General features: G+C 42.6%; 1 protein-coding gene across 1 annotated transcript; it reads left to right on the forward strand.

The window, feature by feature from the left end:
- The first annotated feature begins 1812 nt into the window (after positions 1-1812).
- On the forward strand, positions 1813-10685 carry LOC145402354 (26S proteasome non-ATPase regulatory subunit 13-like). The gene is made up of 9 exons (XM_080274501.1): positions 1813-1979; positions 3074-3187; positions 5040-5190; positions 5693-5796; positions 6511-6697; positions 6864-7052; positions 7288-7368; positions 7922-8038; positions 9986-10685. Exons 1-9 carry the CDS (start codon positions 1879-1881, stop codon positions 10082-10084), a joined length of 1143 nt encoding a protein of 380 aa, XP_080130627.1. The 5' UTR covers positions 1813-1878; the 3' UTR covers positions 10085-10685.
- Positions 10686-13213: the final 2528 nt, after the last annotated feature.

Genomic DNA, 13213 nt, shown 5'->3' on the forward strand with positions numbered 1-13213 from the left:
AACAGGTCATCCGTTTGGTAAGTAATATTAAAATACTGAGACCAGTTCTGGGGTCCAAAAAGGGAGGTGATGAAAGTAGAAGTAGGGAGTCGTGAAGCAGTATAAGAACGGAACGAGGAAGCTGAAGAAACAGGGCGAATGGACGGAGGAAGGCACAGAGGTGGATAAGGTGCAAGGGTTACTATGGATGGAGAACAGGTAGACGGAATAGTATATGGAAGGGACTGTGAGAAAGGAGATGGTGTAGATGAGCAGGAAGAAACAGGCAGGGGAACAGAACAGTGGAAGGAGTCGGGGAAACACCAGGAAGTGAAGCCGGGGTCGTCGTCGAGGTAAAAAAATCGGCAGAACCGGGGGAGGGAGAACCTGAAAATGTTAACTGTATCCATAATTTTACTTAGGAAGGAAAAGGCTTATCGTGATTGTTGAAAAATAAAGGATTATTTGGGCGGAACGCAGAGTCTAGAGGCCAAACCAACGACCCAAGTAGAGATCAAGGTCCAAGCATGCACTCCCTACTCTACCCTAGAAGGGATAGCAACAACGTGTGGGAGAACTAAGTCTCCCAGCACAATGCTGGGCCACCGGCTATTGGCCGAGAGTCCTACCGCCAAGCAACAGCACCCCCGGAAACAAAAGCTGCCGCTTAACAGCAGTTCCGCCGCTGCAGAGGTCTACCTCTGCAAAGGCCCACCCACCAGGGTGGTGCCGAACCACCATAGCCCACGGGCACGCCCACCTTAGGTCATTGATGAGAATTTTGATGAATGTGGAAATTACCATTCTACTTAATGCCAAAGATAGAATAGAGAGGATAGCAGAAAAGGAAAGAAGAAGTAATAGTAGAAGAACAGAGCCTTGGAAAATTAGTTGAGGCAGCGACAGGGACCCAAGTAGAGAGGAAAGGGTAGAGCAGAGTGGAAACGCGAGTGTGACATCCACCTAGTAACCAGACTCCCACACACTTTGGAGTTCATTAAGATACCCTGTTATAGCTCCCCTACACATCAAGTCCCAATCGACGTCTCCGAAGCCCCCCCACGACAACAACAAGCAAGGAAACAGGGGGGAGACAGAAGGAAAAGAGAAGACATTTATGTTATTATAAATGCATCACAGGGTAAGAGAAAATAGACATAAGTGAGTATATAACCTACGGGGAAGCAACAGCAAGAGGACACTGCAAAAAAACTACAAAAAAAGGGAGGTGACAAAGACGTAAGGAAATCCAGTATCCCAAACAGAGTAATTGATCTTTGGAATGCACTACCGAATGAAATAGTGTGCTAAAAGTATTCATAAATCTAAAGATATATATGATAAAAATAGTTCAAAACACGGGACAGTACAAGCATGACTCATTCCTGTAAGGATACAGTTAGGTATAAGAACCCACACACTTTAACGCCACCTTTCCCTGCCAACATCAACAAACCTAGTGAATATAAAATTATAAAAAATGATGAACCTTCAAGGATGAAGAGGTATGGGAAAGTGATATGGAATGAGCTTTTGATCAGAGCATCATTTCTACAGTCAGACATGCATTCAATATTCATGACTTCTCAACATCACAGAAAACATTTAAATATACCGCTCATTCAGACTGCCACAGTTTGTACATATTAGATACCTTATATGAATTGAGATATTTATTGTAAAAACTTTTTTCTCACTAATATTTAATTAAGTAAAAATAAGGTACTACAAGAAAATGTGTAATTTGAAACATACACCAAAGACAACAGGGAAAAAGGAATGTAGCAGTAAAGTGAGTAAACTGTTTATCATCCACCTCCCCGGCGTCAACAAAACAAAAGTCATTCTCACGTCCACACACGATACATCTTCCTGTAATTTATCCACCACACAGCCACCATGAGCAGCAAAGTGGAAGCCTACCTCACCTCCAAGAAGGACTCCTCGCCCCCAGAACTATCTAAGAAGTTTGGGGACATCGAGGAGCTGTATAACAAAAAGTGAGTGTAGATAAAGGTGCAGTGAATGTTAAAACTCAATCATTGGCGTTCTACAAAAGGCTACATTGACTCAGACATTGCTAATAGTGATAATAATTCAGAGGTACCCATGCAATATCTAATCAACGCTGCAACATGGAGGTGCCTGAGTTCGGTGAAAGTCAAGGAGAGCACCCACGCCAATGATTCAGTAGTACCTTTTACTTTTTTTCCCATAAAATTTGACTATATTATTATTTATGTTCGGTATTATTCAGCCAAAAGCACAGTTATGAGATTTTTTTTTTTTTTTTTCTGTATTTTAGAAAATTCTGAGACACTTTCCTTCTTCGGCATTTTCGTTGCAAATTATTGTTTAACTCTTGAAGGTTAGGTTAGGTTAGGTTAGCTTCAAGAGTAAAATAAAATAATGTGCAATGAAAGTGCCATGGAAGAAAAGTGCCGCAGAATTGTCTAAAATACTGGAAAAAACAATCAAAAGCTTGTAATTGTGTTTTGGGCTGAAACTATTATTTTACCTCATGTTCTTTTAAGCGGCAGAACAGTGAAGTTGATGATTACAAACCCCGTCAATTTTACGTGCAAACCAAGCATAACAGGCCAAACCTAACCCTTGAAAGGAAACATTTGGTGGCTGTAACCATGATGTTGTATTACTGGTACAATATCATAGTTAATTGTGCAGAAATGAAATCAATATAAACTTTTCAGTGTCAGTGAATGAGAGCTTCAAAATTTGCCAAAAAGTTAGGTTCTTTTTCCCCTTTACCATATGTTAAATTTCTTTGCACAATTTCTCTTCCACTTGGAATGAGGGGAAGGGTTTCAAAGTCTGTGAGAGAGTAGTGTAAGTACATTCTAGAACCGGTTCTTGCTCTCAGAACTTTACCACATCTCATCCTTGGGTGGGGAAAAAAAAATTAAAAAGAATAAAGAGAGCATAATATTTTAGAGCTGATTTCTTTCTAAAAATAGAGTGTAACGTTTTAGAGCTGGTTTCTTGCTCTCAGGACTTTACCTCATCCCATCCTTGAGTGAAAAAAAATAAAATAAAATGAAGAGAGGTGAGGATGATGTTTTCTTACTGTTTGCAGGCTATGGCACCAGGTAACATTGGCACTGCTGGATCTGGTGAAGGAGCCGGCCATGAGGGAAGGCACCGAGCTCATATCACTCTACACCAGCATCATATCAGAGCTGGAGAACAAGTATGTGTGTGTGTGTGTGTGTGTGTGGTGGGGAGACAGGAAGGAGTGAGTGAATGAGGGCAGGTGAATACAAGTTTACTGTAGTTAGAGAGAGAAAGAGAGAATATTTCCTGTTTGTACACCTTATAATAATTTCCTTTCTTTGATTCCTTTGCATACATCTGTAGCATGACAAATTGTACGGTGTTTATTTCTTGTTTTAATGTGGATAGGTGGGACTTGAGAGCCTGGGTCAGCAGCACCCCAAGGAGAAAGAAAACTCAGACTTCAAGCTCAAATCTGGACTGTAAACCAAGGTGATGGTGGTGTGGGTAATCTGTCTCACTATAATGTATTTGCACGGTGCTGACAAGGAGCCTACATGTGGTGGCACAGTGTATCCTGTGTGGAGGGAATCAGTTGCAGCATGTACAGCTGGCCGCACTCCCGCGAGGGCCACAGCGTTGTCAACGCTGGCCAAGATATTTACTCTGAAACACTAGTAGAGAGATGCGTTCGAAGCATCCACAGCCAGTAAGACAGAGTCGTACAGAGAGAGTTTGGGGGGGAGGAAGGGAGTTTGAGGAGAGTGGGGGGATACCTATGCACGAGAGGTGAGGGATGACGTCTGAAACAGATGAGTGGAAGGCTGGAAGCTATATATAATATAAATCTACAATACCTGGTAACAAATCATATATATTTTAATACCTTTATTGTCAAGTTATTACCGCCCTCGCCCTCGCTCTCGCTCTCTCGCGCTCTCTCTCTCTCTCTCTCGCTCTTGCTCTCGCACTCTCTCTCTCTCTCTCTCTCGCTCTCGCTCTCTCTCTCTCGCTCTTGCTCTCTCTCTCTCTATCTTTTTCTCTCTCTCTCTCTCTATATATATCTATCTATCTATCTATCTATATATATATGTATATATATATATATATATATATATATATATATATATATATTTAATCTGCTATCATGTGAAGGTCAATGGGAGCCCTGATAACTCCATGATGCGATGACGCAACGATGCAATTTTAAACTGCTTGTTAGGTAACGCTAGATATGGGCGATGTTGATATGTGCCAGTGGTGTCAGCAGCTGCCACATTCCGGATGAAGTTACTTACATTTGTTACATGTGATTAATAAACAGCATTCTCATTCATTATTTTCAGGCAGTTTTTGTCTGTATTTTACAGCGTCCATTGCTTGGAAACGACAATGAAATAAAATACGATTAAAGTCTACAATTATGAATCTTGATCGGTTGTCTTTGTTTTGCAGTATAATATTTAAAGTTGATATTTTCACTTTTCGTGATGGCAAAAGTAACACCAAAAAAAAAAAATTTTCTTTTAATAAATATTACACTTTTCTGTCGCCTCAACAATCGTCATATCTCGCCTCTCGTGTACAGGCACCCACCTACCCACCTCAAACCCGCTCCCTCCCTCAGTCCTGTGAATGCTTCGATCAGAGCTCACTACTAATGATTCGCGGTTACTATCTCGGCCAGCGTTGACAACACTAAGGTGGCCCTCGCGGGAGTGCGGCCAACTGTACCTGGGACCCAAGCCTTTTTATCTTTCCTTGCACCCACCATGAAGAAGGTCTCTGGTCTGACCCTGGTGAGGTGCTGTCTGTCACAAAGGGGCACCGGATCCTTACATATACTATACTGTTCCTAGAGGATGGACGCATAGTGTTAGTTGCTCTCAGTGGTCAACAGGTCTGCTTAGCTTGACAGACTGGGGTTAACCAACAACAGATAGATAGATAGCTGTCATTTACGCCACTGTGTTTACCCTTTTTACCCAGTCACTAAGTAAGTTGGTCTTCCTAATCCCACACCACTATAACTTCTATCCTACTGCCAGAATCAACCCCTTGTCCCTGGCTGAGATGGGTGGTGAGGTGATGACTCAGCACTCCGATCCCAACGCAGCCATCACCTTCATCGAGCGTATCATGCCCAAAGTGGTGGACCATCAGGAGGCAAAGGTGCTCTGTAACGTACTTATGGCAGAGGTGAGTCAGGCTTGAACTTATTTACATTAACACTGCCAGGCTCCTATACTCACTCTGAGCTGAGTTATATCATATGATGTTAGCTGAAATGAAACACAAGAGTTGTCATGGCCACAAAAGGGTTAACTTTAATGCTGAGTTGTTTTCCGCCATAAGTTGGGTTTAATGTCTGTTGTGGCCAAGTATTATTTGGGTAATTTTAGCACAGTTAAAAAAAGAAAAAGTTCAAGTAAAGGGGGTGATCAAAGTTTTGAACCAGAGAGAAAAGTAGGTAGAGGGAGAGAGGTGACCATGGTATGTATGCGAGTAGATAGACAGTTAAGGAGAGAATGGTAAATACGGTAGTTTGAAGGACCTCTAATAACAGAGCACATACTGGTACAGGTTTCATTGAGAGAGAGAGTACATATAAATAAATGAGGGAGAGAGATGAGTAAATAGGTAAGTACTTAATTAGAAAAAGGGTAATTAGACCTCTAATGACTGAACATGTACCGTACAGGTCACACTGAAGCGTCTGGAGGACCCCACCCGAACCAAGAAGATCCTGGATGAAACAGAGACGTTACTGAATGACATTGATGGGGTCACACCAGTACATGCCAAGTAAGTCACCCTTGAAGTCCACTTTCTGTGCTCTGCTTCCCTTATTTGCTGTACTACCTGTATACTCTTTTTCTGACGACTTGGCCTACAACTGCCACCTGTTCATGTTGCATGCTGAGTTGTGAGATTATATTAACACATGAATATGATGGTTTGGAAAGGATGTAGAGCCCCGGATGAAAATCTGGGCCAGTTTAGAGTAAGAAGAATATAGTTTCCAGTGGCATATCCTTTTGTTTAATCTGATGGTCAGACAGAGGCACAAGTATCTTCCCCATGTTTGACGAATACATAGTGGAAAAATCAAATAATCTTAAATGCACAATACTGTATTGTAGTAAAGATAGTGTTTTCCCTATATTTTGGGATTTGTAAATTTTCTTCAGACAGAACTGGGCTTGTTTCTTGGAGTGTTCAGCCTGGTCTGAGGCCTCCACTCCTTGAGTGGAAGTAGTGTGAGATTTGCTTGACTTGAACCCATGGAATGCGGGTGAAGTTGCATGTCTCGTACACCCCACCATCCTCCTCACAGGGAATTGGGAAAGGAGTTGAATGCCATTTGTATAATCAGGCAGCAGAGTTGGCTGGTGATATTGGTGCCACCATGTGAAGGCATCCCTCCCCAGTACCAGTCTGATTATATATGAAGTAAATATGCCTTAATGTATGAAAGCCTGTAATGTGATTCTAATATTCCTGTCTGGTCCACCACAGGTTCTACAAGCTGGCATCAGATCTGTACTGTCACACGGGTGCCCACGCTGAGTACTACCGCGCTGCCCTGCGCTACCTGGGCTGCACCAAGCTGTCTGACCTGGATGACGAGACCAAGGGCAAACACGCCTTCTACCTTGGTCTGGCTGCACTCCTTGGTGACGGCATATATAACTTTGGTGAACTGGTGAGTAATGGGGTGTAAGATCCTTGGTTGACTCTGTGTGTGTGTGTGTGTGTGTGTGTGTGTGAGAGAGAGAGAGAGAGAAGAGGTGGATTGTTGGGTAGGGGCTAACCATGAATTTTGCTTGACTGAAAATACAAACTTACGATCATTCCCTCCTTCCCCTCAGCTAGCACATCCAATCCTAAGCAGCCTGGAGTCCTGTGGATGTGGGTGGCTGCTGGAGTTGCTGATAACGTTCAACCAGGGGGACATCACCAAGTTCGAGGGCAGCAAACCCCAGTGGAGCTCACAGCCTGACCTCCTGGCACGCGAGACCCACCTGAGGGAGAAAATCAGGCTGCTGTGTCTTATGGAGGTGGGTGGTGGAGGTGGTGAATGGATTTTTGGATATGAGTGTGTGTGTGTGTGTGTGTGTGTGTGTGTGTGTGTGTGTGTGTGTGTGTGTGTGTGTGTGTGTGTGCCATTTCATTTTACATCATGGTTTTCTGTTTACTGTTTGTAGATGCAACAGACCCCTTTGAAATAATGGAAAATTGGGTTAGGATGATGATTATGACAAAATAATTTGTCACCGTCTTCCCTCCTGACAGATGACGTTACAGCGCAAGGCCTGGGACCGCCAACTGAGCTTCAATGAGATAGCCACCGCCACGGGACTCGGTGAACGACAGGTGGGCGCTCTGGCTGGTCTCTTGAGTGGCCCTGGAAATTTCCTAACACCTAAGCTGTTTATTCTGCACATTACACCTCTCCGCGTGGAGAGAACGGGTGTGAATAGTGGTGAAAAGGGTGTATCTAAGCAAGTTTGAAGGTGGGAGGAGGCGTGGTAGGAGGAGGAGGTGGATAGATATGGGAAATCAGTGTGTGCAAAAGCAAGGTATGGAGTGTGATGAGGCAAGGGAAGTGACAGCAAGCTGAGCCATTTCAAAGAATTTTGTATGGAGTAGTGAATGACTTTTGACCCTTGGTAGGTTGTATGAAGCCTGTAAGTGTGGATGTGTATGCTTGTGAGGTGGAGTCAGGATCCCAAGGGCTTGCATGGTGAGTGAATGAGAGTGTGACCCATTTAGTTGGTTAGACTCTTGGTTAAGTTTTCCTTCTGTCAGGTCTGTACTTGCTCTCTGGATCCTACCTCACCCTACCCTTAAGTGAGAAAAAGAAGTCTGGATGATGATGGTGATGAATCCACCACTTATGTACAGTATATACTTTCTGTGTCACCAGGTTGAAGTGATGGTGATGCGGGCTTTGGCACTGGGCCTGGTCAAGGGTACCATCGACCAGGTCACCAAGCAGGTCAACATCACTTGGGTACAGCCACGCGTCCTCCATAAAAACCAGGTCAGTTTCATCACCCATAACTGACCATAATGTATTCTCTGAGCCGTATTATAGATAGGAGGGTTGTATTGCGAATGAAAAGTTGAACAGAAGGATGGGACATGAATATATTAGTGTTGTGCTGAGAAGGGGTAGATTGAGATGGTTTGGGCATGTGGAGAGGATGGAAGGTGTCAGCTGGGTGTGGAGGGTGAGAGGTGTGAACATTGAGGGTAGGGTTGCAAGAGCCAGACTGAAAATGACCTCAGACAAGGTTATAGTGTGACCTCAGGGATAAGGGACTGAATAGAGAGGCTGCCTGAGATTGATCAGTATGGAGGGCTGCTGTTAGGTGACCAAGGCTGATGCATGCAAGGATATTGAAGCCATTATAATCAGAACAATAGAAGGCTTCATTGCACCTCATCCATTGCAGTTTATTACGCTTATTACACCTAAGCATTCTCCTCCATGACATTTATATCATCGTAATATCGACATAGTTTCAGTCAGTAACATGCAAAAGGATACTGAGGCATAATGAGCAGAATAAATCACAGAGGAAGAGGTGCTGCAAAATCTTCAAAACCACTTGTAATACGACCCTCTGTCTGAAGGAACACGTGTCGAGAATAAAGAGATTGGTTATAGTTGGTTTATTTTCATCTGAGGGAACTGGACCACTCCCACATATTAAAAACTTGTGGTTGCTGTAGGTATGAGGTAGGAATGGGTCTCCTTGGTTACTTGTCAAATCAACCCTCCAATTGTGAGGTAGAGGGAGGGTGGCCTGAGGGTGACATAAAGGTGATTTGTTTGTGGCCACTCCCTCCAGGATGAAGGTGTTTGGTTGTTCATAGATCAACACAATACATGGTGCCTGGTGGTCTGGTGGTTAGAGTGCCCCGGTCGGAATGAAAATCATACCCGAAGAGATGACTGGAAGTTTTTCAGCCATGTTATAGAATGACTCCAGTCTTTCTGACTAAGCAGACCCATCAACTGCAGGCAACAGTTCGCCCCTGCAGGGCCATCCTGAGCATTCACCCAGTGTTTCCTTGCAGTGGACAGCACCTCAATATATTGAGGTGTGGGGAAGAATGCGGAGGTTTGGTTCCCAGATGGATGCCGCATTTATGTATCTACCCAGTTACCAGGGGCACCTTAGTAGGCTCCACATCACCCCATTATTTGGTGTATGGTTACCACCCAGCTCCTACATTCCTCATGGGGCAACACTGGATTAGATGATGAATGAATGAATGTTACCACCCAGCATTGTAAATGGTTCCTTGAGTTACAGGAATCCATGAGGCTTGTCACTCAGTGTAGAGCCACCTGAAATGGAAAGAAGAGTAATAAAAGGTGACAGGAAACATGGGAGAAATAAGAATAGAAGAAGGCAGACACAGAAAAAGAATGATAATAATGAAGGAAAAAGTAGGTAGCGCTGAATCTAGTGAGTGGATGATGGTTGCCACTAATGCCTTCAAGGGAAGTAGGCTTATCATGTACCCTTATACAGTACACTATGTAGCCTACCTGACTTGATAACCCAGCCTAGGGCCCTTACATCTCAGTGGGGATAATATGGGGTCAGCTGTAATGTTATTACTGTTACAGTATTATTATTACCGTTGTCATCATCATCATCATCATCATCATCGTCATCATCATCATCCAATCCTGTGTTGCCCCGTGAGGAGCGTAGCTGCATGTGGCTAGGCAAGTTGGTCCTGACATTTAAGATGAGAATGACCAGCCTCACTCATCCCTGAGTGGCATTATGTGAGCTATAAACTATTGTTGTTATAATTGTTTATTCATTCAGTGTAAGACATCTCCTGTATGCCGAATATAATCATTAGGCAATTGTAGCAGTGAAAGGCTTAAGGATGTAAATTCTGTTTCTGCTGGAAATGGTAAAGACATACCATAAAGGCTAATACTGCTACTGTTCTTGTGCAGCTGGCTGGTATGATCGACCGGCTGAGCGACTGGTGTGATGATGTGAGTTCAATGCAGACGCTTCTACAGGAACACGCTGCCTCCATCCTTACCCACTGACATCACTGCCATGGACATTAGGGATGGGGGGAGGGGTAGTGGGGAGGGGAGAGGAGGGTTAATGATGTTTAGGTTAGTTAGGTGTGGAAGGTTAGCCAGTCAGCATGGATACTGTTGAAATTATTCTTTGTAGTAGGCAATTTTGAACTAACCTACCTTTGTGTAACTAAGTTTAACATTTTGTCCACACAGGACATTTTAAAATTTGGCATATGTTTAAAGTCGTAATTACATCTGATTACAAAGAAATTTTGTAACCCAAAAGGCTTCAGAAACAACTAATTGGATAATAGTGTTTCTGTTAATCTTGGTAAATAAGGAAATGGTGGTGGTGTTTCGGTGCCCGGTACATTTTTATCATTCACATTTAGATGTATGATAAATAATTGCATAATATATTCTCATTGTTTTAGCTGTTTTACTTTTCACGATAGAGACGTAATATATAAATTTTTAAATAAAATTATATTGTGCTGTAATATATAGAATTGTAAATGAAACATCAGAATGACAACAGAATCTGTGTTTGTTTAAACAACATAGTATACAGGAATGACCTTGTAATATCTGTGCTTTGTTTTTGTTACCTGTATTTATAAAAGCGTCATTGTACTGGTTGTTTGGGTATCCTTGTAAATGTAATTGTTGATTTGTTGTCATCAGACAGAAATGGGTCACTCCCACAAATTACCAAGTTGTGGTTGCATAAAATCTAATGAGCTGTAGAAATGAGAAAGAATGGGTCTCCTTTGGTTTCAAATCAAACTGATCTTCCAGTCTGACTACCTGTACCTTTGGTCATCAACTGTGCTACAAAGTTAATGGGTTAATGCCCATTTCACTGAACACCCTGATAAGTTTCCTATCATAGCTGATGGCACTGATGTGGAACTGCTATGTACTGATATTTTGCCTCACTGCCTCTTTAGACTTCAGTTGTCTAAAAAAAACTGTGAGGCAAAACATCAATACAGAGCAGTCCCATATCAGTTTCATTTTCCAATTTGTCATTAAATAGCACACCATCACAGCAGATGGCTCTCAACATCTCAATGGTTCCTGACCCAGCATTCACAACACTGACAACAAATATATCTAAAGTGTAATGGCTGTATGGTTCATTCATGTGGAATCAGTTGGCCATTTCAGTACTACAGGCTTCATCAGGAAGTGCACGTCAAGGGATTATTAACCATGCAAGATGAAGCATATCTATAATACAACCTCAGTTCTGTCCATATCTGCCTTCACACATGTGACATACTTTACAAACTTGTCCCTTTACCTCATTTTATATTCACCTTCCCTCCCTCCCCACTTCAGAGATGTAAATCCACTGGTGCTGGATAGGGATGCCTTCATGTGGTTGCACTAACACAAATGGGTGCCTCTACTGCCTGGTTATACAAATGCCCCCCACTTGGATTGCAGAAAGAAGGCAACTTCATTCTGCAGTCTGCCAGGTTTTATACTCAGATTTGCCTGGGGCAACAACAACAGCAGCAACAGGTCCACATTAGTAGTCATCCTTCACTTTTTGTAGGAAATGGACAACAGACACATGAATAATGAAAATCTGCATCATCATCATCATCATCATCATCATCATCCAATTTGAGTGTAAAGTGAAGGGAATGTAAGAAAATATTTCAGAATGAAGTAAAGAGAGTAAAATAGGGTGATAAAGAAGTTAGTAGGTGAGTGGAAGATAAAAATGGTAGGTTGCTATACAGTAGTCGCGGAGCACGACACTGAGGTTGTCATTATCGTACCCTGGCAACTTACCATTCAAAAGGGCATCCAATTTCGCATCATATTATACAAGAATCATATTATTATGCACGAATATATTATACATGAATATTATTATACACGAACATATTATGCACGAATCACATGCGTCTCATATTATATACGAAATCAGACGCACTTTTGAATGGTAGGTTGCCAGGGCATAATAATAACAACCTCAGAGTCGCGCGCCGCAACTATAGTGAAGGGAGGAGAAACTTAGCAGATGGAGAGAACACTTTCAGGAACTGTTAAACACAGGGAATGAAAGTAATGCAAGTGTAAGTGGCTGGGAGAAGGAGTGTGTTGTGAAGAGAGGAAGAGATCAGTAGGATGGAAGTAGTGGAAGTCATGAAGAAAGTCAAAATGGGTAAGGCCCCAGGAATTGATGAAGTGTGTGGTGAAATAATGAAACATGGGGGAGAGACAGTAGTAGAATGGATGTGGAAGATGTGCAGGTTGGCTTGGGAGGAAGGTAGAGTCCCGAGGATTGGAAGTCAGATACAGTATAATTCACCTGGACATAAGAAATGGGGAAAAGCAAGTGTGTGGTAATCACAGGGGCATTTGTCTTCTCAGTGTAACTGGAAAAGTAAACGGTAGGATACTTGCTGACAGAATCTGGGAAATAAGAGAGGAGTTAGTTGGAGAAGAACAGGGAGGATTTAGGATGGGAAGAGGTTGTGTAGATCAGATATTCATCCTTGGGTCTCTAGTAGAAAAGTGTCTAGAGAAGGGAATGAAGTTGCATGCAGCCTTCATGGATTTGGAGAAAGCATATGACAGGGTGGATAGACAAGGACTGGAAAGTATTAAGAATATATGGGGTTGATGGGAAGTTGTTGAATGCTGTGAAGAGTATATATGAGGGTGCTAAGGCTGCAGTCTGTGTGGATTGTGAACTGAGTGAATTTTTCTGTCTGTTGGATTGAAACAGGGATGTGTCATGTCTCCATGGTTGTTCAATCTGTATATGGATGGGGTTATAAAAGAGATATAAGGTAGGGCAGTAGAAGCTGGAACGGCCCTAATGAGAGAGGACAATGTTTGCAACCTTCCTGTACTGTTGTTTGCTGATGATACTGTGTTGCTAACTGAGGAGGAAGGAGAACTGCAAGGCTTGGTGAATGAGTTTGGGAGAGTGTGTACGAAACAGAATCTAAAGGTGAATGTACGGTAGAGTAACGCTATGGTCTTTGAAAGAAATGAAGTCAGTGAATGTACAGGGAGGTTGGATGATGAGGAAATGAAAAATGTCAGTGCATTTAAATATCTGGGTAGTGTGATGAGTAAGGATGGAAGTTTGGAGGATGAAGTGCTTGAAAGGGTACAACAAGG

This window comes from Coenobita brevimanus, chromosome 57 (assembly GCF_032717465.1).
Source record: "Coenobita brevimanus isolate Jiangsu-jjx chromosome 57, ASM3271746v2, whole genome shotgun sequence".
In the NCBI taxonomy this organism is placed as follows: domain Eukaryota; kingdom Metazoa; phylum Arthropoda; class Malacostraca; order Decapoda; family Coenobitidae; genus Coenobita; species Coenobita brevimanus.

Coding starts and splice junctions, on each gene's coding strand:
- LOC145402354 (XM_080274501.1), top strand. CDS start 1,879: ATGAGCAGCAAAGTGGAAGCCTACCTCACCTCCAAGAAGGACTCCTCG. Junction 6,698..6,863: donor TATATAACTTTGGTGAACTG/GTGAGTAATGGG, acceptor CCTTCCCCTCAG/CTAGCACATCCAATCCTAAG. Junction 7,053..7,287: donor GGCTGCTGTGTCTTATGGAG/GTGGGTGGTGGA, acceptor CCCTCCTGACAG/ATGACGTTACAGCGCAAGGC.